This window comes from Pavona decussata, unplaced genomic scaffold (assembly GCF_977016875.1).
Source record: "Pavona decussata unplaced genomic scaffold, jaPavDecu1.1 SCAFFOLD_207, whole genome shotgun sequence".
NCBI classification, from domain to species: domain Eukaryota; kingdom Metazoa; phylum Cnidaria; class Anthozoa; order Scleractinia; family Agariciidae; genus Pavona; species Pavona decussata.
The window spans coordinates 2,287,539-2,312,725 of NW_028145612.1; the positions used below are offsets into that span (position 1 = coordinate 2,287,539).

Here is a 25,187-nt window from a genome sequence, read left to right on the forward strand (position 1 = left end):
AACTGCACGCGTAGTATTAAGCTAAATAAGGAAGAAAAACGCGTGTAATTGTGTAATTGAAATAAATTTAGGAGCATTACAATAGTGTAGGCTTCGGTTTATACCGTGCAATCAGTTAGATACAAAAACGTTATACAAATATTATTGTCTCTAAGCCAGGACAGGACTTATTTCCAGGAAACAGATGAAATTTTGCGGAGGAAGAGTAAATGCTCGATGAATTCTGGTTCCTTGGGAACTGCGTCAAACCGAAACGAAACAGCTTTTCATTAGTGAAGACTATATTATTAAGACTTTTGTACAGAAACGCTCTAATTTTTGACTCGGGCGTGACACGAAATGGGAGGGACTAATTTTTTTCCCAGTTTTAATCAAATTTCTGATAACTTTGTTGAAAACGTTTGTCTAGCCGTTGACCGTTATTTCGTTGTAAGACGACCGTTATCTTCGCACGTTCACGCCTTTTCTTGCTGCTGAGATTGTTTCATGGATGCCAATTACGGCTTCACTGCTACTTTTGAGCATGAATCCATTCCGGTGTGGTTCCCAGGAAGTGAAAAACTAAACGGGCTTTCCATTGTCAAAGAATACTTACAAATATTCGAGGTTTGGAAGTTCAGCGAATGATTCATTTGACAAAAACGGTATTTTGTTGTTCAGCAAATCCCTGAAAAACAAAAACGTCGAGAACAGCAAACACAACATCACCTTAAGGGGCTCTCAGCAGTTTTTCTGGACTTAGGGTGGAACTTTTGAAATTATTTTCTCGCATAGAAGATAAACTTCGATCGCCTTCATACTACATCATCATTTCAACATATCATCAAAGTTAATTTTCTCATCAATTTCCTAGCAACAACCATTACCGTAGCAACGGTAGCGCATAGTCTCTAATTTTAAACATTGTCCTGACTATCTTGAAATCTAGTCAGACTCTTGATGATGAAACTTTATGGATTTATATCTCTCAATGTAGACAACTTGTAGGCAAAATTAGAAAAAATGTATCTTTCTGTTTAAATATTTATGATTAGGTGAAGTCGTGCAAAAGGTAAAATTTACAATAGAAGACTTGAGAAGCAGGAGCAAAGATTTATGTAAATTTTACCTTTTGCACGACTTTACGTTATCATAAATATTCACAGCACGTGAGTAGCAGTGAGAAAGCGAATAACGACTGAAACTTGACCAAGATTTAGCCTTCTTATCTAGCACCGGTTTCGTTTCTTTCGAAAATAATTCTTACTCTAACCGCTTGTAATTTAACTGAAAAAATATGTGGGAGTATTTTAAAGATATCTTGATATATGCAAAGTAGGAATTTTTTCATTCATCTGCGCTTTATTTGAACTGTTTTTAAACATCGAAGACACCCATGAAACTCAACGTACATTTAGAATGTTGTGCTATGAGGCACGACCTTTTAAGGTGGCCGAGCACAGTTTTCCAGTATACAGTTGTTAGTCTACATGATTTGAAAACTACGTACTTCTGAGTACCCGAAATTAGCATGGTGCAAGATTAACTAAGAAGGAATAAATTTTGATACTTCTTGTTGAGTAAGGTGCCGTTGCCATGGCAACGCAGCAAGCTATTAAACGCCCACAAATAATGGTTTTCCTTAATTTTTAGAAAATGCACTCGTTAGATTTTTTCCATTTTTTGTATCCAGAAAAACTCACAAAACACTGACATGGTGATGCTGCTTTCATGTAATTTTAACAGAGAGATCTCCTGTAAATGTTGGTTTTGCGCTTTAATGTTTTTTGAAGATACCCTCTGTTAGATTTTGGTTTTTGTTTGTGGGCGTGTTACGCTTTTGGTGAACTACTGTTTTGTCAAATTTCACGAAATTCTAACAAGCGGTTCCTTAGAAAACAGTTTATTTCCATTAAAACAACCAGTCACAATTTTTTGCTCATATGCGCATGCGTGGATTTTAATTAGGTTTTCTCAGCAAAGATGAAAAGCGTACAAAAAGGGTTAGCTTTTCGTGAACTCACTTTCTTTGTTCGGCGATAAATGAAGAAGGATTCACAAACGAGAAACTGAGTTATTTTAAGAGCAAAACTTACCTTTGTGATCCATTTGGTATAAAAGCGAGGGATCGATAGTGTTTGCTTACCACAACCCTAGCGCGCGCTTAATAGCATCACTAACAGAATCTGTAAAGCGTGCGCAAACTGTGTTCGGCCACCTTGACAGACAAGACAAAGTGTCAAGTCTTATTTTTTTGGTGAAAAATGCATGAATAGACAAAATCACCTCCTAAAATTGATTCATTATTTACTTAAAAACGCTCTTTTTTTTCTAATTCCGCCTACAAGTCGTCTAGATTGATTAGATGAAATCCATAAAGTTTCGTCATAAAGTGTCTGACTATATTTCGAGATCATCGACAATGTTTAAAATGAAAGGCAATGCGCTACTGTTGTTGTGGTAAAAGTTGTTGATTGGAAACTGATGAGAAAATTAACTAACGTTGACGATGTAGTGTGAAGAAGATCGAAGGTTTGCGGGTTCGTAATTTCAAAACGTCCACCCTAAGTCCAGAAAAACTTCTGCGAGCCTCCTTTATAACAGAATGAACCGTTATAAAAGATCATAGGTAACATTTCTTTAAGTATTTCTTGCATACAAACATAGATTAAATAGCGGCAATTCACTAGTTTTACAAAAGGGGCAGACTCAAGAAGTGATCCTAAGTTAAGATGTATCTTGAATGTTGTTTCTTGGAAATTACTTAGTATTAATCAAAATGCTCTCCGTTTTGAGTAAATGCCTAAGGTCTACAGCAAATGCTCAATGAATAAAAGGTCGGAAGGACGTATGAGCTATCTTTCAATTATTCATAAATATTTTTATTGGGGGCGTCGAGACAATTGTTTTTCTTTTTCGGTTACGTTGTAGAGAATCAGCTATTCTTGAGGGTGTAACTTCCATCTCACTGTAAGTAATATAGCTAAGTACCCTATCTATGTCATAACATCCAGGTACGTTCTTGTTGTTTTGGCTGACAGAATAAGGTTAAGGACCATTGTCAATGGGATAAACGAGGCTAGATCGGCAAGACAGAGGCAAAAATATATCATCCCACCAATCTTATAATCTTCTTAAAATACGCGAAGGAATATTGACTCAAACATTATGATACAACAATGTCAGTTCCAAAATATTGGAAAATACACCAGGAGGTAGTCTTTGAATTTTGTTCCACGACAATTCTATGTCACACAATAAAAAATACTATAAGAGACAACGGATAACGCTCTAGTTTCACGTAATATCACGTTATAAGTGATTTCCAAATCCTTTCCTTACAACCCTGCATGCAAACGACGCCTAACGTAATACTTTCACATTTTTCTTTATACTTTATAACGACCAAACTTTTCCAAACGCAGAATTATATTTTTTGGAGGGAGGGGGAGGGATTTTACGAATTTCCCCTTATTATTCTCACCAAGAATTTCTCTAGCTAGTTATCCATGACAAAGTTATTAAGTCGTAGACGAAATTATTCCGAAGGGAGTTAAAAAGATGCGTCTCCCCGCTGCAAGTACAGCTCAGCCAGCACCCTGTCGTACAATCCACGTTCTTGCTGATAGAATGAAGATGAGGACCATAGTCAATGTGATACACAAAGCGCAATCGACTCAGTAGACGTGGAAATGTGACCCATTTAGAAGATAATCACCCGGTCTAGCATGGTGTTAATTAGGCTCCGTTTGTAACGATCATCTACGTGGCTCTGATAGTGATTGGTCACATTTCCACAAAGAATATGACCGGCTGAGAGAAGTGTTTTGTAAGCTTAAATACCCACAACACTAAATTGACACGGCAATCAAAAGGCTTATCGACACTAAGGCATCTGATCCACAGACCTATCCATCGTCACAAGAGAAAACGAACACTGTTAGAGTCATCCTACCGTTTAAAGATTAGAGTTTAGAAAACATTATGAAACGGCAACTTCGTAAACTAAGTTTAAAAGTAGGAGCTGCCATCCAACCGGTGTTTGTAAGTCGGAGGCTCAATGAACATCTTAAGAGGGAATGTCTACTAACACCGAGCGTGGGGTGGCACATAATAAAAAATGAAAGTCCTTCACAAATTGACTAAGGATACCCTATGGTAGTTCTAGTAACGTGGTGGTTTTGATTTCTCGGAATTCTTTTTTAAACCCAGAAAAATTGAATAAAATCTTTTCGGCCCCAAGTGTCTATAAAAGCACACAAAATAGACGTGTCCCATACCTTCTCTCAACTTCGCTCTGTTTAATTCGCATAGATAAAAAACCTAATTTTAAGCTTGGAAATGTGCAGTTGAAGTGTTTACGAATCGTTTGAGGCCAATAATAGATCTCTGCTTTAGTTTTGAAGGTCACAGGGAAGGTACCGAAAGTTACTAAAATTGGCTCAGTCGAAATTCTCAATTTGGCGCACTTTTTCAGAAGAGAGTTTCCCTACCCGGTAAAACACTGAATCACTTGAAATTTAGAATTCTTGATTGACGAAATGTCGTTCTAAAACCAGGTTTAAAAATCAGTTTCGGGCTTTCTATCAGCGCTGAGAACTAACGCTCTCAAAATCCCGATAATTGCAACATTATCTGTCAACAACTGTAAGCGATAAACATGTGTCTGTCAAAATCACCGAAGACTTTTGTAATTTTTTTCTTGTTTCCCTCAATATTAAGATGGACCAAACAACAGAAAGCTCATATTTAGCTCACCTTGAATAAGATGTCATCTAAGTATCAGTTTCTTGGCCTAATGTACCATACAAAGCCATCATAGCTCGAAGGGTTGATAATTGATCTCGTTCAGTGACTAATGACTTCTGCTATCGCATTCACGTCACTTGGCAAATGCCAATTGAAGGGGCAAAAATCCTTTGACGGTAACAAAACCCTGTCGGCTCAAAGAAAATATTAACAGAAATATCTTATTTTAAAGTTTTCCACAGTCATCTCAGAAACCGCCGGACTTTATAATCTTCCATCTTCGACCGTTTTTGACTGTACCTGTTTCGGTCACGCAACGACTTCCTTCGGAGTGATTGATTTTCTTACATATGGCCAAAATCGAAAAAAAAAATCCAAACATCAGGGCGTCTGAAACTAGTTCCTTTAAAGTTATTTGAACATGCAAACGTGACTGTTCACGCATTAACGCGGCTTTTGAATTTCTCCGTGGACAGTGATGCTCGATTCAGGTTGTTTATTTCACGACGGTCATGGCGTGTGCGTGAATGGTTTATTCAGCAAAGATAATTACTTGAATGATGTTTTAACGAGAGGAAATTGAACAGATACCGGTATAAGGTGATATAAGAAAATTGTGACTTAACGAGAACTTTTTTAGTTTCTCAACCAGAATGACGTTCGTTCTTTTTTGCATGTGTCGGTTTGCCAACATAAATAACAGCTATAAACAAGATAAAAGATATACAGACAGATAAGAAGTTCCGTGATCACTGATGATAACAGTACCTGAAAAAGGGTTGGGTGCATCAATTCTTCGTTAACAAGATCTTTAAAAAAGTTCAGTTTTCTGTTTAATCGTTAATTTTCTCTGATCTGTAGCATTTTTTTTAAATGTGTTTATTTTAGTTACAATGATCTGTTGTGTTCTTATAAACACCACCGTTGTTCTGATTGAAATATAGTCACGCACCTGATGGACTGCTGGAACAATTACCAAATATACAAAATGTCTATATTATAAAACACTCGTAGTTTTTTTGTATTTACGCTGCGTTTAAAGAATTTATGATAATTTCAATCAATCTAACCGATATTTCGGTTGTGACCGGGTGAAATCAGCGTGTGAGATTTGCGGATGCTTCAATTATCTGACAAGGTGGTCAAACAGAAAAAAAGTGTTTTAGTAAACCGTTCAAATCTTTCGTTGGTGCAACTCTAGTGCAAAACCGTTAAGACAACAACAAACTTAAAGGACCCTAGTCAGCCTCCGCCATTTTCGATGCCATCAAAATTATTGATATTGCATGGTGAAGCTAAATCTTATTGCTTTGTGTTCCTGAAAGTATTTCGTTCATTTCGACATGCTCCGAATAAAATATAATAGCCCAACTCTCGTAAATAAACAAAAACAAAGGCGTGGCTGGCTAGGGCCCTTTAATGCATACCTCGTGAAATTTCACAGGACACCACGTTTCGGGACAACACTAGCAGTGTTCGAATAAGTGATGTTTACTCCGAAGTTGAGCTTATCTTAGCGCGCGCGTGATTCTTTCCTCCGCTCTATTTCTGTGTAGACCATTATAGACTTGCCGCAAGTCGTCTTCTTATGCACCGAAAGAGTGACCAACAAGGCGACGGAGTCGTGAGCCGAGCGCCTGACTGGACTCCCACGAAAACGGGCTTTGACAATGTCTAACCTTTCCCATCTCAGTGGGAAATTGGCCGGTGCATAGCCGGTGCTAACCAATGACGAGATCCGCATGGGCTCTCTTAACATACTGCAATACTGACAAGGTGAGAAAAGCAGACCGTGGGATAGGCAAGTCGGAGTCCATAGCTTTATTGCGACAAACCGGTGTACTGATTCCATTGGGCTCTTGAATTGGTAAGTACACCTTAATTTTGTCATATACGCTGGCCTCCTCTGTAACTGATTTGCGAACAATGGGCCAATTTAGTTTGGAAACAGAGCAATCCAAACGTAGCCTGGACCCACGCAGTCGTCATTTTAGGGGACATCGCTGGTGCTTTGAACTTTGAACTAATCACTACATAAATCAATAAGTGAGCTTAGCAATCTTTTGGATAGGTATATGCCGTGACCCGGAAGCTTCCGAGGCGACACCAAAAACAGTACCAGAAACTGCAAGCATTGGATCGAGCCCGAGGGGATAGGGGAGGGGGGAGGGGGTTTCTACTCATAGTACACAGTATGTGTGAAACGATAGTAAGAGTTAAAATTTAGGTGTGAAAGGCTCGACCACAAAAAAATATAGGAGCCTCTTTGGCTCGTCCTTTTGCACAGTTCAGATTCAGAACATAAAATAACTTTATTATATCACACCAGGAGCTACATTTAGGTCTATAGACGCACTAAATTCGTACTTGGCATCTACAGACGTCATCCCTATTAGGTCTCAGCTCAAACGCTCATTGGAAAATGCGAGCGGACGAACTTTGATGATGGACAAGGGGTGGCTCCTGTCAGGTACATGCCAAGAAATAACAGCACATGAGACAGGCGCACTGTTTCGCGCAATACGTTCAATAGACACGCTGCGTCGCCAGCTCTCTAGTGATAAACATTGTGATGTCGCAGCACACCGTTGATGTGCTAAACGAACTTAAAAAGGAGTTTGCATTGACTGTGAAGAAAGCAAAGGTAAACAGCTTTACATCGTCATGGAAGGCCCACATACCGGCGCTCTATCAACCAAGATGCTGCAAGGGTCGACGTCCTAGAGCGACCTGAAGAGTTAACAGTTTTGGTTGTCCGAAAACCAAAGTGCGCGATTCAGTATACAAGGTTTATTCCTTCGCATGTCAGCATAGCTCAAATCCTATCTAGAACTCCTTTTTTTTTTTTTTTTTTTGTCTTCTGGTGACGGAGAGGGGGAGGGAATCCCCCTCCATAACTTCACAAGTATAAAAGGCAAGGCAATGTCGGCTATGAGACTCCGAGGAGAGATCGTACGTTCAAGCATGTCTCCTCTGGGGTCCGCAACGGGGAATGATGAAGTCACATGACAGCTAGACGTGTTGGAAGCGGTTGTCATGTGGCCGACACCAGCACTCCCTAGAGCGCGAGACGAGAAGTCCTTTGACAGAGCTTCAGTCGACTATGCGGAGAAGCTTGCGGGACAAACCACGCTGTTACCAGTGGTCAGCATAGTCAGTAAGAGAGCAACAGACTAGATATGGTAGGGATACTCAAGTCAAGTGCGTTACGAAGGACTCGGTTCTAGTTCAGAAGTCCTATTTGACATCAAACCGGAAGTAAAGCAGACCCTGTATGCGACACTTGCAGTGGCTACATCGTGAAACAAACCATTATTTAATTTATTACAATGTATTGCTGTGACAAATGATCCAGTTTAAGATCAATGATCGATGTGTGCTGAAGTAGCTAGCAACCTTAACAGCAGGTTTCTTCTTGCACCTTGCCTCGAAGAAAGCACTGGTGGATGATGCACGCGCTCACCCCACCCCCGCCCCACCCCTATTTTCATTTACCATTAGGAAATTTGTATTTCCTTTAGCATTGACCTCTCAGCTGTAACAATTCGATGGAAAAAGCCATACATCGACAAACTGCATTCTCTTTGTCAAGGATGAGCATGTCAGTAGTGAGGAGTGATTTTTTTCTGGCTGATAACATTGTTTTGTCTCATCCTCAAGAGAACATTCAGGGATGAGACCGTACTGACTTTTGCACGAAGGCGAAAACCAAGGTGTTAATACTTAGTGGTTCTAACAAGAAAAGTGTTCCCCAAGGTTTCACATCATTAAAATGCAGAGTATCATACTTTAGCCAGGCTTGCTTTGTGGCTCAGTCCTTTTGGTGTGTATAGATGATAAAAACATTTCATTGTTTTTAATTTGTTTTTCCTTTTCAGCATGTCAGGACACACGTTTCCGGTGTGTTTTTCACCCAACATAGTCAAACCTAACGTCACGTGAATTAAAAAAGCGTGACATTTTATTGCGTGACTCGTGCCATAAACTGAGTAGAATTAATCCACGAGTGATTTCGCTTCAAGTAAATCCTGCGAACGGATCTCGAAACGACAGCTCGAAACAAAAAAATCGTTTCGAAATTCAAAGAAAATCAAACTCATCTCCATTTTAAACGATCTTCAAGTCGAAAAGAAGTGGTCCGATGGTAAGTCATTTGAGTTTATTGTCGCTCCATCGCAATAAGCGATGATAATTAAACTTGTTGACTTCACACATCAAGATGGCTATATAATAATGAAAGAATACAAACAAAACCAAATATCTTATCTAGACAAAGCCTTATTGCAGTTAGCGAAACATGACCTTTCACTGGTGGTTTAAAACCGAATGCCGAGGTAAACTACATGAAATTTCAATAGTTTCTCTTAGTTTGGTTGCAGTCATGTGCAGTTTGTTTACACGTTGATATTGCGATTTTCGTGATTTTGAGACCGCTAATGCTCGGCGCTGGTAAAAAGCCCGAAGCTATTTTTTAAACCTGGTTTTAGAGCGATACTTCCTCAATCTATAATTCTAAATTTGAAGGGTCTTAGTGTTTTACCGGATCACGAAATTTTCTATTAAAAAAGTGCGCCAAATTCAGAATTTGGAGGGAGCGAATTTTTGAGATTTTTTGTGGCTCCCCATGACCGGGAAAATTCATCCACTGAAGTATTTTTGGACTCAGCTACTTAATAAACACTTCAAAAGCAAATTTTCAAGAAGAAAACTGGGTTTTCTTTGATGCGAATTGAACAGAACGAAGTTTGCGAGAACGTGTGAACCATGTTTATTTCGGGTGTTTTTCAAACCACGAGGTGCCGTCACTGTTTTTTCTATTTTTTCCGGATTAAAAAATATATTTCAGGAAAAAAATCCTACCACGTTTTTTATACTAGTATGGAGTATCTCTGGACGGAATATGCAGAGTTTTGATTTTTTCATCATGTGCCACTTTTTTATGATTTCGCTCGGTCTTAGTAGACATTCCCTCTTAAGGTGCAAGAAGCCAAGCCCTCCATTGTCAACCAACAATGTGTAGTATACAAATTTAAATGTAACCTGTGCGATGCAGGATATGTGGGGTATACGCGTGGGCACCTGAGCGCGTAGACGGACACAAAAGAAAGTCATCTTCCATTTACAAACACTACCATCTTCAACATAATGACCAGATATCACACCGTTTTTAGAACAGTTTCACGTGCTTGGGAAATGCACCAAAAAATTTGATTGCCTTATGATCATTCATGAGATGCTATTCATACGCAAACTCAAACCAGAAGTGAACGTGCAAACTGATTCAGTTCGCGCTAAAGTATTTGTTTAGCCATCTATTATATGTTAATTATCAGCTCTAGCCTATTTAAATATCCGCGTTCATAAACTGATTTTTTTGTCTTGATAATGGAGTCAAGATGACTCGAGCTCCGAAACGTCGGGCCGTAAATCTATAGTCTGTATTTTTTGCATGTCTTTGCTTCAGGAAATCCCTTTTGATTAAAAACTTAACAATAAGTACGATTTTGTTCATATTTCGTCAAGTTACTAATCTAAATATGTTTTCTTCAAAATTTAAATAAAAAGAGGGGCAGCTGCTATGCTCGTTCTTTAGAAACGAGGAAATGGAAATAAGGTAATTTATGCAATTTTAAACAAAAAGGACTCTAATGCAGCATTTGCCAAAAACAGGATTTTTTCTTTAGACAATAGTTAACAGCTCATTTCATAGAATTTTTTCATTGTTCATAGATTATTTTAAAAGGAAAATCAGTTCTATAATAGAGCATTTGCCAAAAAAACAGGAATTATTTTCTTAAGCTAGAAAATAGTTAACAGCTCATTTCATAGACTTTTTTTCACTGTTCATAAATTATTTTCAACGAGAAATCTGTTTGAAAACTATTCCTGACCGGTACCACTAAGATATTCAAAACAATAATCTGATTCGTTATCTCTAGAGGTATGCCAAAATGTCAATTGGCTAGATGTAGTCGTAAAATTTGATTTTTGTAAACATAGGACTGTCCTTATATTTTCACGGTAGCTGGATAGAAATATGAACAGAGAAAATGGGTCACCGGATTGCTTTTGGAAATATTTCACTAAGCAGTGGTAAATCGAGATTCAAAACTGGTTTCTCCGGGAAGGTACTGTTAGTTGCAAGTAAGATCTAGTAATATTCAGCAGTTAGCTACAAATGGACATAAAGTTTTATTTTGCGCATTGCTAAACAGGAGAATTTGCTTGAAGGCGGCCGTTAAAGGTCAAAGACGTATTTACACGTTTCATGTTGGCGTCGTTCGGCCTTGCAAACCTACAGAGAAATGACTTTGACGTACTATTTGTTACAGCCCTTCGCATCCGATCTGGAAGGGTAGTTAAGAAACGTGAGGAGACTGGACTTGTGACTGTGATGAACCCTACCGTACCCTAGTAAATCAAAAAGTGTAGTTAATCTCGCTCGGACGTCAAAAGGTTGTATATCGATGTCTTATGGCCATTACACCTTGTGTTCAAGAGGAAAGCTGTGTTTCGTCGAGTTTCCTAACATTAATTGGTCCATCGAAGTCGGATGAAGACGTTACTCATGCCGTGGATTGACTGAGTTGAATTTTCGTACGGTCAACAATTTACCACGTGGGTGTCAAGATGGCCGCCATGTCTTGGAGTAATCATGGTAGCGAAATGCATAAACAATAGGACTTACCTTCCCTTACAGTCGAACAACTTCGCGAAAGGCTTAAGGAAAAGGGTTTTCCGAAAACTGGGAAAAAGAAGGTCTTACTTGAACGGTTAGTAAACGCTCAATATGTTTTGAAGTCCAATGTTGATGTTAAGCTAGAATTGCAAAAGAGCTCGAATTTCAACGACGTTTCGAAAGAGTCTCCTAGACCTGTTAATGAGGAACAAGGCCCGGAAATAAGCATCATTTGACTCGTGACATTGTATAACTAAGTCAAAAAGCCAATAACAAGATTAAACTACAGCTCAAAATCGAAAAATTAACCCAGTATCGAGGGAGCTATCTTCAGTTGAGAAATCAGATTATCGCTTTGATCGCAGAAGAGAATATTGAGGAATAGCTTTGTACAGTCGGACCTCTATTAAGCGGCCACCTATTAAGCGGCCACCCTCCATTAAGCGGCCACTTTCCAAAGTCCCGAATTATTATTTTGTCAGTAAAGTGCTGTATTCGATACCTCTATTCAATGGCCAACCTCTATTAAGCGGCCAGTTTTCAAAGTCCCCAGGGTGGCCGCTTAATAGAGGTCCGACTGTATTTGGAAGGTTCTTTTGCATGTGATAGATAAAGCTATTGATTCCGCCCATTAATATCCTAGTAAGGAAAGCAAAGCCCCCAAGAAAGTGCAGATACTGAAAGTCACCAATCATCAAACTGAAACTGCCCAGGATTGAGCTGCCAAAGTTTAATGTGGATGTGTTAAAATTCCAAAACTTCTCGCATTATTTTAAAGCTGCAGTACACAACAATGATTACTTACAAAATGTTAAAAAGTTTACCTGTCTGCGTTCAGTGCTGTCCAAAAATGTCTTGCAAATTATAGAAGGATTTGAGGTGACAGGTGCAAACTATAAACCAGCTTTTAAATGTCTTAAGCACAGGTATGGAAGGAAGCCTGTGATTATCTCGTCCATAGTGAAATCTGTCATTAAGATGGATGCCAAGCCACTCCGAGATCTTTATGATGAACTTAAGCACAGAACTAGAGTTTTAGAAGCTCTCGTGGAAAACCCAATGAACCATAGATGTATCCTGTTGCCCATGTTCGAGACAAAATTACCCACTCAGTAACTGGAAAAGTAGGAGTTAGAGCTGGCAGACACCCCTGAGGATGTAATTGATCTCGATTTGTTCTTCAAGTTTCCTAATCGACAAGTTGTGTCCAAAGAGGCAGGTAAGAGAGGCATTCACACAAACACTAACCCAAGTAATCGTAGTTTCAGTAAGGGTAGAAATGAAAGTAAGAAGTCAGTGACACCCATACAAGTGACCGTGAACGAGTACCAGCTCTTTCTGCTTTGTTCAGTGAGGCACGACCATCGTTAACTAATCTAAGTTGTAGTTTTTGTAAACAGATCACTGTTCACCAAACTGTCCATTGTTTAATAGGAAGTCAGTGCATGAAAGATGGAAACTAGTCCGAGAAAGCAAGCTGTGTTACATTTGTTTAAAGCCTAGCAACTACAAGCATTTTTCCAAAATTCGTCACCAACCCAAGAGTTCATTTGCAAATTGTGGTCGACATCATCACAAGTTATTGCATGGCCAGCCCTTAGCGACCACACCCCAGTATCCAATCACGTCTACACTTCAGAATGTACCCAGTACGTTACCCCAGAACGTGACTTATAGGACCCTTAGCGGATTAGCTTCAATTCAACCTACCCGCATGTGAAAGAGACACATCACGAGCCAGAGTTAACCGGATATGAAAAAAGTCGCCAATTCTGGTTGCTAAGGGGTGACATCACAAATCTGCTTAGCAGCCGTCATCGTATTGGATTTGCGGTCATTTGCGGTTGCACGGTTGGAGCTTGCGGTCACGAAGTCATAGCAGGATGGAATTATTGTTTTATGTTGAAATAAATCTTACCAAGAGCGCAGTGGCAGAGCGGGAAAAGTAGCTCGTTCTTCCCCTTTCTCATGGACAAGCTATATGGCAACTTTCAACTTTCTTGGAATTGAATTGTGTTCAAGTGAGCCCTTGAGAGAGTTTGTTGTTCTTCGATCGTGCGAATGTAAGACGTAAGTTTCACCGAGCATATTTAATGAGGTAAGGCCAGGTAATCCGTAAGCGGCAAATGTTCGCAGATAAAAATGGCGGGCTTTTAGATCCAAGGTTATACAAAGAAAAAGCTGTCATATGCATCTTTATTCAGCGTTGTGTTAGTAGTCCGTCGCCCCAGTTCCAAAGTAATCAACTTAACGTCCGCTTAAGTATTGCATCTGATCAGTCATTTTAATTTGGTCAAGACCAGCGAAGATTACTAAGCAACATAAATGATTTGATTTTTAGGCGCACGTTATAAACTTAGACGGATATAAATTATAACCTTTCTGGTTCAGCCAGGTTGAAGTCCTAGCATCACTGTATGCTTGAACGCTCTGGGATATATAACACAGTCAATGTAATTTTTTTAGGCGAACATTATAGACCTAGGGAGATGTTATATATCTTTTCTGGTTCATCCAGGTTGATGTCTTAGCATCACTGTGTGCTTGAGCACTCTGGGATATATAACACAGGCAATGCAATTTTTTTAGGCGAACACTATAAACCTAAGCGGATGTCATATATCTTTTCTGGTTCATCCAGGTTGATGTCTTAGCATCACTGTGTGCTTGAGCACTCTGGGATATATAACACAGGCAATGCAATTTTTTTAGGCGAACACTGTAAACCTAGGCGGATGTTATATATCTTTTCTGGTTCATCCAGGTTGATGTCCTAGCATCACTGAATGTTTGATCGCTCTTGGATATACAACACAGACAATGTAATTGTTTTAGGTGAACATTATAAACCTAGGCGGATGTTATACATCTTTTCTGGTTCATCGAGGTTGATATCCTAGCATCACTGAATGTTTGAGCGCTCAGGGATATATAACATCAACAATATAATGTTTTTAGGCGAACATTATAAACCTAAGCGGATGTTATATATCTTTTCTGGTTCATCGAGGTTGATTTCCTAGCATCACTAAATGCTTGAGCGCTCTGGGATATATAGCATCAACAATATAATATAATTAGGCGAATATCGTAAACCTAGAGGGGTGCTATATATCTTTTCTGGTTCATCCAGGTTGATGTCCTAGCATCACTGTATGCTAGAGCACTCTGAGATATATAACACAGACAACATAATTTTTTTAGGCGAACATTATAAACCCAGGCGGGTGTTATATATCTTTTCTGGTTCATCCAGGTTGATGTCCTAGCATCACTGTATGCTTGAGCACTCTGGGATATATAACACAGACAATGAAGTCCAGCAAATGCCCACCGCCAATAGATGATCTTAAGCCGCTTGAAGATGATTCAGGATGGTGGAAAACCTGAAGTTCAAAAAGGTCACAAACTGTTTCCAAGACAAACTAAAGCGTGACGTTCGTAGGATGAACTCGTCAACTGAACAAGGTCCTCGTGTTTGCAGACAAGACACGAAATATCTTAGTATTTGATAAGGACCAACATGAGAAATTGCTTAGAGAAAACATCACTAAGAGCTACAGAAAATCAGACGAGCAATCCACTGATGACGAGACAAGGGAACTAAAAGATATCTCCACCAAACTCAGTATCGGTGACAGGGTCGATACAATGGCCTGAAGACAAGCATTCATCTCCCTAAAGGATCACAAGGAGAAATTTCTAAACAACCCAAAATGCAGACTGATTAACTCAGCAAAAAACAACCTCGGGCTGATCAGCAAGCAAATACTGGACAGGATTAACAATAGTATCAGATCCAAAACTAACGCCAACCAGTGGAGAAACACGCAGTCAGTGATTGATTGGTTCGCGAACATAAAAGACAAAGACAAACACTCTTTCTTGGTTTTCGATGTAGTTGATTTCCACCCCTCCATATCTGAAGTTCTCCTGAAGTCGTCGCTAGAGTATGCGAGGCAACACACCACGATCTCGGACGAGGATGTCGAAATCATCATGCATTCACGAAAAACCCTGCTGTTCAACGGCAACGAACCGTGGGTCAAGAAAGGGGATTCCCCTATGTTTGATGTCGCAATGGGCTGTTATGATGGCGCAGAGGTCTGTGGGCTGGTTGGTCTATACATACTGCACAAGCTAACATCCACCTACACCAACGAAAGCATTGGCCTATACAGAGATGACGGTCTGGCAGTATTCAAGAATATAGGCGCCAGATCTCTTGACAAGGCGAGGAAAGTCCTGCAAGTAACAGCACAATCCAACCTCAAGATCGTGAACTACCTTGATGTAACATTAAACCTTACCACCGCAAAGTATTACCCATATAGAAAACCAGATAACAACCCGCTCTACATTAAGCGAAATCCAACCACCCTCCTTCTATCATCAACCAACTTCCAGCTTCCATAAGCACCAGAATCTCAAGCTTATCATGCGACCCTGATGAATTCAACAAAGCCTCGCAGACCTACAATGATGCCCTCAAAACCAGCGCCTTCCATGAGAATCTTCGATAAGTAAATATCGAAAACCGGAATAATAACAGAAGCAAGAACAGACCAAGAAATATCATTTGGTTTAACCCACCTTACAGTGAAAATGTCCAGACGAATGTTGCAAGATTGTTCCTCTCCTTGATCGATAAGCATTTCCCTAAAGCACACATCCTCCGCAAGCTGTTCAACAGGAACAATGTGAAAGTCAGCTATAGCTGGACGAGTAACATGGCAAACATCATCAAGTGCCACAGCGCAAAGATGCTGAGGAAAAACAACAATGAGCCTGGCAAATGCAACTGCAGGAAGGAAGACCTTTGCCCTCTCGATGGCGCGTGTCTTGCAAGCGGTATCGTCTGCACGGCAGACGTCACCACCACATCCGGCGATAAGAAGATTTATATAGGAATGACGGGGCATACTTTCAAAACGCGATACAACAACCACAAGCTTACTTTCAACCACCGCAAACATTCACATGACACTGTTCTTTCCAAATACATCTGAGACCAAAAGGATAATGACTGCAGTAACACGATCAAATGGTCCATTATCAAACGAGCAAATCCATATCACGGACATCCCTCGCGCTGCAATTTGTGCTTATCTGAGAAGCTCTGCATCCTATCTGCTGACAAATCTACCCTCCTCAATAAACGATCTGAGTTAATTACAAAATGCAGGCATGAAAATAAATTCTACGCCGCCAATCAGAAGCAAGATCGTTCCCACCGCCCTCCTTACGATTTGAGGTCGGATTTGCGGACTCAATGTCATAAATAATTTCCAGATGTCGTTTGGCGTGATTCGTTTCGATTTGTAACTTTACAATGAAGACGGAAAATCAATTTAAAACGCTGTCTTGCTCCCATTAAGCCAATTCTGTTGTAGAATGCTAGACTGGACCGCTAAAAGACCGGGTTTTGAGTGAGATTTAAGATGCGTTGGCGCCGTTAATAATTGTCAAATGTCGCACTTGTATTTTCAACACATAGGCCATGTTTCATGTAAGTTCAAATGTTAGCGCTAGTGTCATGTCCAATTTTAAAGACAAGCCTTCTATACCAGGTCTTCAGTATTCTTTGACCTTGCTTTCTTGTGATGAGCCCTAATTAAAGTCTTGTTCTGGACTAGCATATACCATCAGCCTAGAAAGTCTCAAAATGTGGTTAATTTCTGAAAAATGTTTCCTACAAATCCAGACAGATATTACAATGATATAAGTGGAATGATGAAAAGATAGGCTTTTCTTGCTAGCCCTGCTTTTTTAAATCGCAGTTGTTTTGTCTAGCGATGTAACTGCTGTTAGTAGAAGGGCTTAAAGCCTCAACTTTACAGGTTATTTCAGGATATGATGAATGCAAGGAACTAGTTAGGTCAAAAATTCCCGATAATTTTATCTTGCCCGACTAGAAACCATCCCTACGACCTACTTTTCAAAGCCAAAGACTGTCACCTCCTCAAGCAAAGCCCAAAATATGCAAGCCTTAGTTAGTCCAAGCCCGAGTTCCTAAAATTTATCCGTCTAGCTCAAAACAGGACTACTGGTAGGAAGCATATTAGACGAGGCAGGAACTGCACTCGTAAGACTTCTTCCGTTATTAGACTTAATGATGTCCTCAGGAAAACTTTGCTTCAGGAAGCCAAACAAAACGCTAGGGCTAATGAATTTCTTTTCAGCTAAGAGCGCGCCGAATTCAAAGCGAGTTCGTTGTGCCGTGTATAAACGTTTGAGAGAGAATGGGGCTAGTTGGGCAAAACAATTAAAGGACACTATATGGGGTAGTTTGGGGGGGGGGGGGTGGGAGAAAAATAGCTTTTCTCTTAAAAATGACTGCTGGTTACCCTTTTATCGTACATCATTAAACTCGATGGGTAATGAAAAAAAAAAGGTTATATGTTAAGAAAAGTTCACAAAAATCATAGAGATTTCTGAGGGTATGTTCTTTTAAATCCAGACAGATATTATTAGTATTTAGGCTCAAATTGTTCAGAACGGCTTGATATTCTTCTTTGTATCATTAATCACTTAAAGATAAATTGTAGTAACCAAATAAAGAAGAAATGGTGCCTTCACAAGTTATATTTTAGGTAAGAAATCATGTCAGTTTATGAGTAACACAAAGCAAAGGCTAACTAGTTCCTTGCATTCATCATATCCTGAAATAATCTGTAACGTTCAGGCTTTAAGCCCTTCTACTAACAGCAGTTACATTGCTAGACAAAACAACGGTGATTGACAAAAGCAGGGCTAGCAAGAAAAGCCTATCTTTTCATCATTCCACTTATATCATTGTAATAATTATTATTAGTATTTTAATAATGTAGCTTTTTTCTCTAAGTGACACCGAAGTGGATTTCTCAATATATTTAATTTGAAGAGTGCCTCACACGGAATTGAAGAAAGAAAATGAAATAGTTTTTAAATGGACAAGGCAAAATGTTATAAACAAATATTAAAACGGTAAATCAACTTACAAAAAAGTAGTCGTCGCTGGAACGCATTTAAAAATTTCAGTTCCAAAATCTCTCTGACCACAGTCAAATTTGTTTGAGACCTGGCCTGCCTGTATCACACCTTCCGCACTGCAAAACATCCCGCAATCTGCACAACGGAAGTGTCAAATATGTCATTTCAAAAAATTGTACATGAAAAGCCACGAAAAAGGAAAAGAATAAAGAAATAAAGAAATACTTTATTAAATGCATACCAAGGTATCGTATTTTTAAAGAGGGCCATATGGAATCACCAAGTCAAAAGATCCCTCAATATAAAACTTAGGAGGCAGCAAAACAACAGGTATACAAAACAAGCTCCGTTTTTCCAGACGCGTGTGTGTGGGTGGGTGTGTGTTTGTCTTTAACTTAGTACCAGGTCAACGTTGCCCTTCTTCCTTACTGAGACAGATGGCCTAGAAAATTTGGTCGTCAATTGGCAACGGTGCGAATCAACTTAAAATCTTCTCGACTTAGAAAACAGACTAGTTGAAGTGCTAAAGCTTTTCTTCTCCTAGGAATAGATTACTTTTTTTCATATAAAGACAAGTGAAACTCAGTGACAAGTAAACATTCATGTAATAATTCACGAGCTCCATTAGGCTAGGAGAATTTAAGAAACAGTGGTCAAGATACAAGAAATTTCCTTGCTGTCGTGTCGAGCCAGAAGCTTCGATAATCTTACCGGTTAAGGCAACTGGAAAAGTTTTGGATTCAATACCAACTTCGTTCTCAGCCATGCAGGTGTAATTGCCATCTTGGGTGATTTTTCTCAATACCATTCCTATCCCGTAAGCTAAGGCTGTAGATGAGTTGAACAATGATATGTTGATTGGAGGGAACCCTGTGGCTGAACACCATACATAATGATTTCGTTCTGTTCGTATCCCTGGAAGTGGTACTTTTATTCTTGGTTTGTCTGTTAAAAGAAATAAAAGTGAAGAAATGTTAAACAAAAAGTGTATCCAACTGAATATCTTATCTTCAACAGGCTAGAACTTCCATTAGAAGAAACCTTTTGTCGTTGTAGAAGTGAAGACACCTTTAAAGTTGCAGAGATAATATTTAGCCTTCTTTATTAACTTTAGCAACATGAAGCGCCCACTGGTCTGTAGGGTGAAAGGGTCTCTTATTCCAGTGAAAATCCCCAGCAAGGTATCATCTGTTCCCACTCCATCATATACTTCAATATGATATCTTCTTGGTTGAGTAGATAATTCAAAGACAGCAAATGCCAACTTGATGGTTTGGTGGGGTGGTGCTGTGATAATCCAACTGCATTCTAAGTAGTTCTCGGAAGAATTGGAGCTGATGATCCCGCTAGAACCGTTTACTGAGATGATGCAAGGCGTAGATTGCACACCTGCAGGGAATATTAAAATATTTAATGACTAGTAAATGTACGAAATCTGAGTTCCTTTTAAGGACCTTTAAAATCAAGTTAACCCATTCGGAGGAAGCTGAAAAAAATAATATTAATTTGATTAAGACTACGATTCTTATCATCAGTATTACGATACTATAACTAATCTTAGAATCTAGTATACGATACCCAAACATGTAAAACAGTGGATAATCCCATGACCTACCTTTAATTTTACACAGCACCATTAGCATCACTGCGGAAACCAGCTTGTGCATCTTATAGTGTGAATCAAGAGCTAAAATACCTGCAAGAGATATAAAAATGAAGTATGAAACATAAAGGAAATTGTTTTTCCTTGCTACATCTTCATGAAAAAGAAAAACTATTGGCAGTAATCATTAAGCCTATTTCTTATCGCAGCTTTAGCTGAGGCGGGGGGGGGGGAGGGTGTGTTAGCTCTAATCGCCTACTCTACCAAGATACAAAGATTTTTTGCCTCTACTTAGCTGAGCAAGAATTTATTATATTCCAAAAACAATTATTCCAGAAAGGAGTTCAAAGCACCTTTTATCCAGGAAGTTCAAATGACGTCAAATAGCTCCTCACCTACTTTTCTTGTTTAAGTCTTGCTACCTTTGCTCATAGACCCTCAATAAACGACCCTTATACTCACAAGATTCATTTCGTGGCAATCGTTAAAAGTACAGTTTAATTTGGGGGAACTGCCTGAGGCGACTTCGATCCTGAATAACTGTTTTAATATTTAGGCAAACGACCTGAAGCTTAAGGACTTTATCTGGGAACAAGCTGATGACTTCGATTACTGTTTATTGATTGGTTAATAATGCGCCCCCTCCATAAGTGTTCAAGTATAAAAGCTATGACGATGAGACTTGGAGCTGAGATAGTACGTCCAGATATGACTTCTTTGACATCCGCAACGTGAAGTGATGACGTCATATGATGCTGTTATGCCATCATGATTGTTGAATGGCAGCCATCTTAGATCCACCATCTTGGAATTTTGGAGATTAAGCGAAAAGGAATCAGAACCAACAAAGAAACACCAATACGGGCTAAAAACATAAAATAGTTACGGAAAGAAAAAAAATTCCTTTATTTTTAATAGGGATTTTCCATTTTCTGAAAAAAAAAAACCGCCTGTGAACATCAAAGTCTATAAACAGTAACCTATGACATCAGCTTGTTTCCAGAAAAACTTCCTAAAACGTCCTTCAGTTTCAGACCGTTAGCTCAAATATTGAAATCGTTATTCAGGTTGAAAGTCGCTCTCGGCAGAATTACCCCCACCCTCCGGCTTAAATAGGGTTAATATTCCTACTGATATTCCAAAATGTTCAGCAAAAACCAAGCGAAAAGATAGAAAAACAAAATGAAACAAAACAGGAAAGACAAATTCCATTTATTTAATCCAGGGTGAGGGCACATTACCTATGTGGACTTGAGACCTTTATAACTTTATAGTATTAAGGTTACATCCTATAATCGAAGGAAGAAAAAAGGCTTTATGCAATAAAATTAGAATCTATTGTTAAATCTAAAATTTCGAGCAAACAAACCCTCAGTAGTTAAATTATTACGACTCTTTTCAGAAAAATTGAAAATAAAATGTAAAATCAAAAGAAATCCCAAATGTGAAATTACTTTTTAAATGATCGGTGACTCTAAAGCAAATGATACACGATTCAACGTCGTTCAACTTTTGTTGATCAACAAATGTTGAACATTGTTGCGACTTGTTGACTTGTTGCTGCAACTTGTTGAACGGAATAGAACCAAGCTCTATTTTGGTTCAACAACTTTCAACATGTTGAACGGCATATTTCAGGTGTTCAACATCACATGATACACTGTTCAACATTTGTTGAACAGCAGCTGCAACGTTTGTTGCTCAACAAATGTTGAACCGTGTATCATTGGCTTAAGAAATTGTTTGCGGATATCGAACGTGAACGAGAACTACAAAGTGTGCTACTGAGTCATCGAAAAGCGGTATTGCGAAGTGATACAATCCTTTGTGGAGCAAGGGTTGTTTAAGGGCGATTTAGACGGTACGATTTTGCCTATGATTTGTCGCATGCGATTTCTAGAGCGCGCGCTGCTTGCGTCATGTAAAAATCGTACACAACTCTCGCCACTCAACATTGCCTTTACCTACGATTGTCGTAGGATTTTAAAACATGTTTTAAAATCCTACGACATTTTTCGTGTTGTGTGCGTCTGTCGTAAGGATGTTGTAGGTTGATTTACACGACGCGATTCGTGTTGTAGGCATGGGGTATGCGTGTCGCATGCGACAAATCGTAGGCAAAATCGTACCGTCTAAATCGCCCTTTACGAAACTTTACGAGCTAAACTTTTCACTTGATTTTTGTGAAAAGATATCAAATTGAGCGAATTTATAAGATGTAGATTCAATGGATTTTCATGTAATTTGGCCAAAGGCTTCCAGAGTAATAATGAAATAAACGGTGTCAGGGAATTTAACACCTTGAGCAACACGTCTGGATATCTTTTTACCTAATCTAACTTTAAGCTCGGATGTCTCAATAACCATTCAAAGTATCGAAATGACCTGACACCGTTTTGTTGATTAATTCCCGTACAAAACACTGCGCTACTATTTCGCTCTTGCCACGGCGTTCGTTACCTGATAAATTTATTCCAACAGGCCTCGATTATTTGGGAGTTTAAGGGCTTCTGGCATTTGATATTAAAAAGAATCATTGAAATTATATATTGTCTTTATATCACGCTCCCCGCCGGCCATCGATATATACGATTCACTTTTTACGATAAAACAAACATTCAGATTTCTACTAGCTGGCACGTCTATCAGTTTTATTCCCCTGAAGGACACCCACGAAAGAAGCAACTGGTAGCCTCATGTACAGCAAACGGGAATTTTTGTGCGAGTTACAGGGCAGCCGAGATTTGGAATAACAATTCATTGTCCAAACAACTTGATGTTTCCGGCTATGGCACCAATATTTTGACACAAAAATGTCTCAAAATTGGACCTTTGTTAATGAAATGTTTAGCCGGTAAAATTTACATATCTTTGACTTTGAAGGGGAGTTACTATACCTGGAAACCAAAACCAAGGAACGGGGAACCCGGAACCGGGAACGGCAGTCTGGGAAGGAGCGTACAGCGGACGAAGAACAAGAAAACAGTCCTGGAAACAGTTTTGAGAACGCGCTCTTCGAACTCCATTGTCGGAGCAAACAACATTGACGATAGGTGTAGGTGCAATTGAAGAATTTACCTCACATTGTTGACTTCATAAATTAAGCTTTTCTCTGACATACCGGTTACATATTGGATAAAAATTAGATGTACGTCGGAGAGGTGACTATCTCAGGATTAACCCAAAGCTGCACCGCACTTCAGCAATCAATTCAGAACTTCAAGCTCACGGCATTTATTGTCATTATTCACGCGACTTATACTGCAACTTAAGGAAATTTACTTATAAAATATATTAACCCTATCAAATAATGGGTAAGTTTTGTATGCATGACCTGTCGCACGTTAAGGGTACTTCCTGGGTTCGATAAGGTGAAAAAGTGAAAAAAACATTTTTTTCGACCAAATAGAATTTGGGGATTTTATCTAACATTTACTGAAAAAAAAAATTGAAAAATATTCAAAAAAGCGCGAGATGTATTTAGGAAAACGTATTTCCATATAAAAGTAAATAAATAAAAAAGGTGTCATAATCTTCTTAGTGCGAGACGCCCCAGAGGAATTTTCGCGGCAAAACACTTCATCCGGGAGCTCTTATTTCATGTCGCCTGCAGAAAATTTCTCACTCCGAATTTTATATTCTTCGCGCTTCCCACATGGAAAAGTCATCAAAAAACGAAAAGAGCCTGTGGATAAAATCCCGGAAGAAGTCAGGGCCTAAGAAAAAGGGAAAGATAGGTTTCAGCGAAGATTGAAAACGTGATCTTGCAGAGGAGCAACAAAGGCTCTTGGTTCGACCAAGAAACTCTAGTCGACGTTGAAGGTTCTGTCGAGGGTGATTACGAAGAACTGGAGCAGCGGCCTTCAAATTTATCCACTGTTATTGGATCAAGTACACAGTAGTCGATTGCCGTGCAAAAGTCCTGCAGGGTAACTTTGCAAGCGTTCTGTGAAAATATCAAATATCATATTCTGCATCCTCTGGGCCGATTTCTTTCCTCTGCAGCGAGATAAAACCAAATAACGTTTTACTGCGCGTTTGTAACGAAACATTGGCATAAAATCAGCAAGAATTAGACCGATGAAATAGAACTCACCAGAAGCGCATGAGCTCACGTGCAAAACTGGAGATATAGCACGTTCTGTGTGGCCGTTTCCCTCGCGTTTTGCTCCGCTCCACGATATCTTGAAGATTTCTAACGAAGAAATCACCATCGTACCTAAATAACAGTAAAAATGGGATTTTCTTTCATTATACATTTCCTTTGATACGAAATGAATAATCGCTTTAGCTTGAAGCGCAAATTACATTACAAGCAATCAAAACCAATAGATTCCATCTCTGATATCAGTGCACTCCTCAAACTCTCCGCTGACGCGCTTTCAGTTTCGTTTAGCCTTGGTTTCTCCCCGTCTTCCTGGTTGATTTTTACGTTTTCCTTTCGCCACTTTCCCCATCTCGCTCGATCACAGCAGCGGAGTCTAAAGCGTGGCTGCAACGCGATACTTTTTCCGCGAAATTCTCTGCTATTGTTGTTGACGACATGGGGTCCTGTTGCTCGATTGGCTCGCCAAGTAATGAGGTGTCATAATCTCCCGTGGAGGCTTGTTTTTCTTGCAAACTTTTATCGAGCGAAAACTCGCACTTGAATTTTGGCAGAGTATATCGACTTTGAACGAATTAATAGGGTATGTAGTTTTGACGGATTGTCATGAAATTTGGCCAGAAGATTCGAGGAATAATGACAAACGAAAAAGTGTCAGGGAATTTTGATTTTCAAAATATTTTTCCCGTGGCGACTGTTTACGCAACACGTCTCAAGGCATATCTTTTAATTCAGTGAAAAATAAGGTATTAAGCAATTTCCCATGTTCCCAGCTTCGTACCTGAATGAACGGAATGGCAAAACAATGAATTTCCATCCGAAACAGCAGCATTTCTCTTTTCAATGGGAACTTCTGGTCATGGTATACAATGGAACCCTGTTAAGCATCCATCTACTTTAAGCTCCTAGTTGCTAAAGTTAATGAAACCCCAATATGCAGCCATTTTTTATTAAGCAGCCGCAAGCGAACATCGTCCTAAATATTTCGCATCATCTTAATTCAGTGAAAAATTAAGTGGCTCAGAAATATCTCACGTTGCCCACTTGATAGCTTGGAATGGTCTAACGAAGAATTTCTACCTGTCACCGCAGCATTTCTC

At 39.3% G+C, this 25,187-nt stretch overlaps 1 protein-coding gene across 1 annotated transcript in view; it reads right to left on the reverse strand.

The window, feature by feature from the left end:
- Positions 1-591: 591 nt before the first annotated feature.
- LOC146460872 (uncharacterized) overlaps positions 592-25,187 on the reverse strand; it is a 32,500-nt gene continuing 7,904 nt past the window's right edge. The window contains exons 2-6 of the mRNA XM_085087640.1: positions 19,995-20,075; positions 19,421-19,768; positions 19,091-19,324; positions 18,388-18,514; positions 592-667 (exon numbers count right to left, since the gene is read on the reverse strand). Coding sequence (XP_084943766.1) covers positions 592-667; positions 18,388-18,514; positions 19,091-19,324; positions 19,421-19,768; positions 19,995-20,046 — 837 coding nt within the window. The 5' untranslated portion in view covers positions 20,047-20,075. The remainder of the gene's footprint in view (positions 668-18,387; positions 18,515-19,090; positions 19,325-19,420; positions 19,769-19,994; positions 20,076-25,187) is intronic.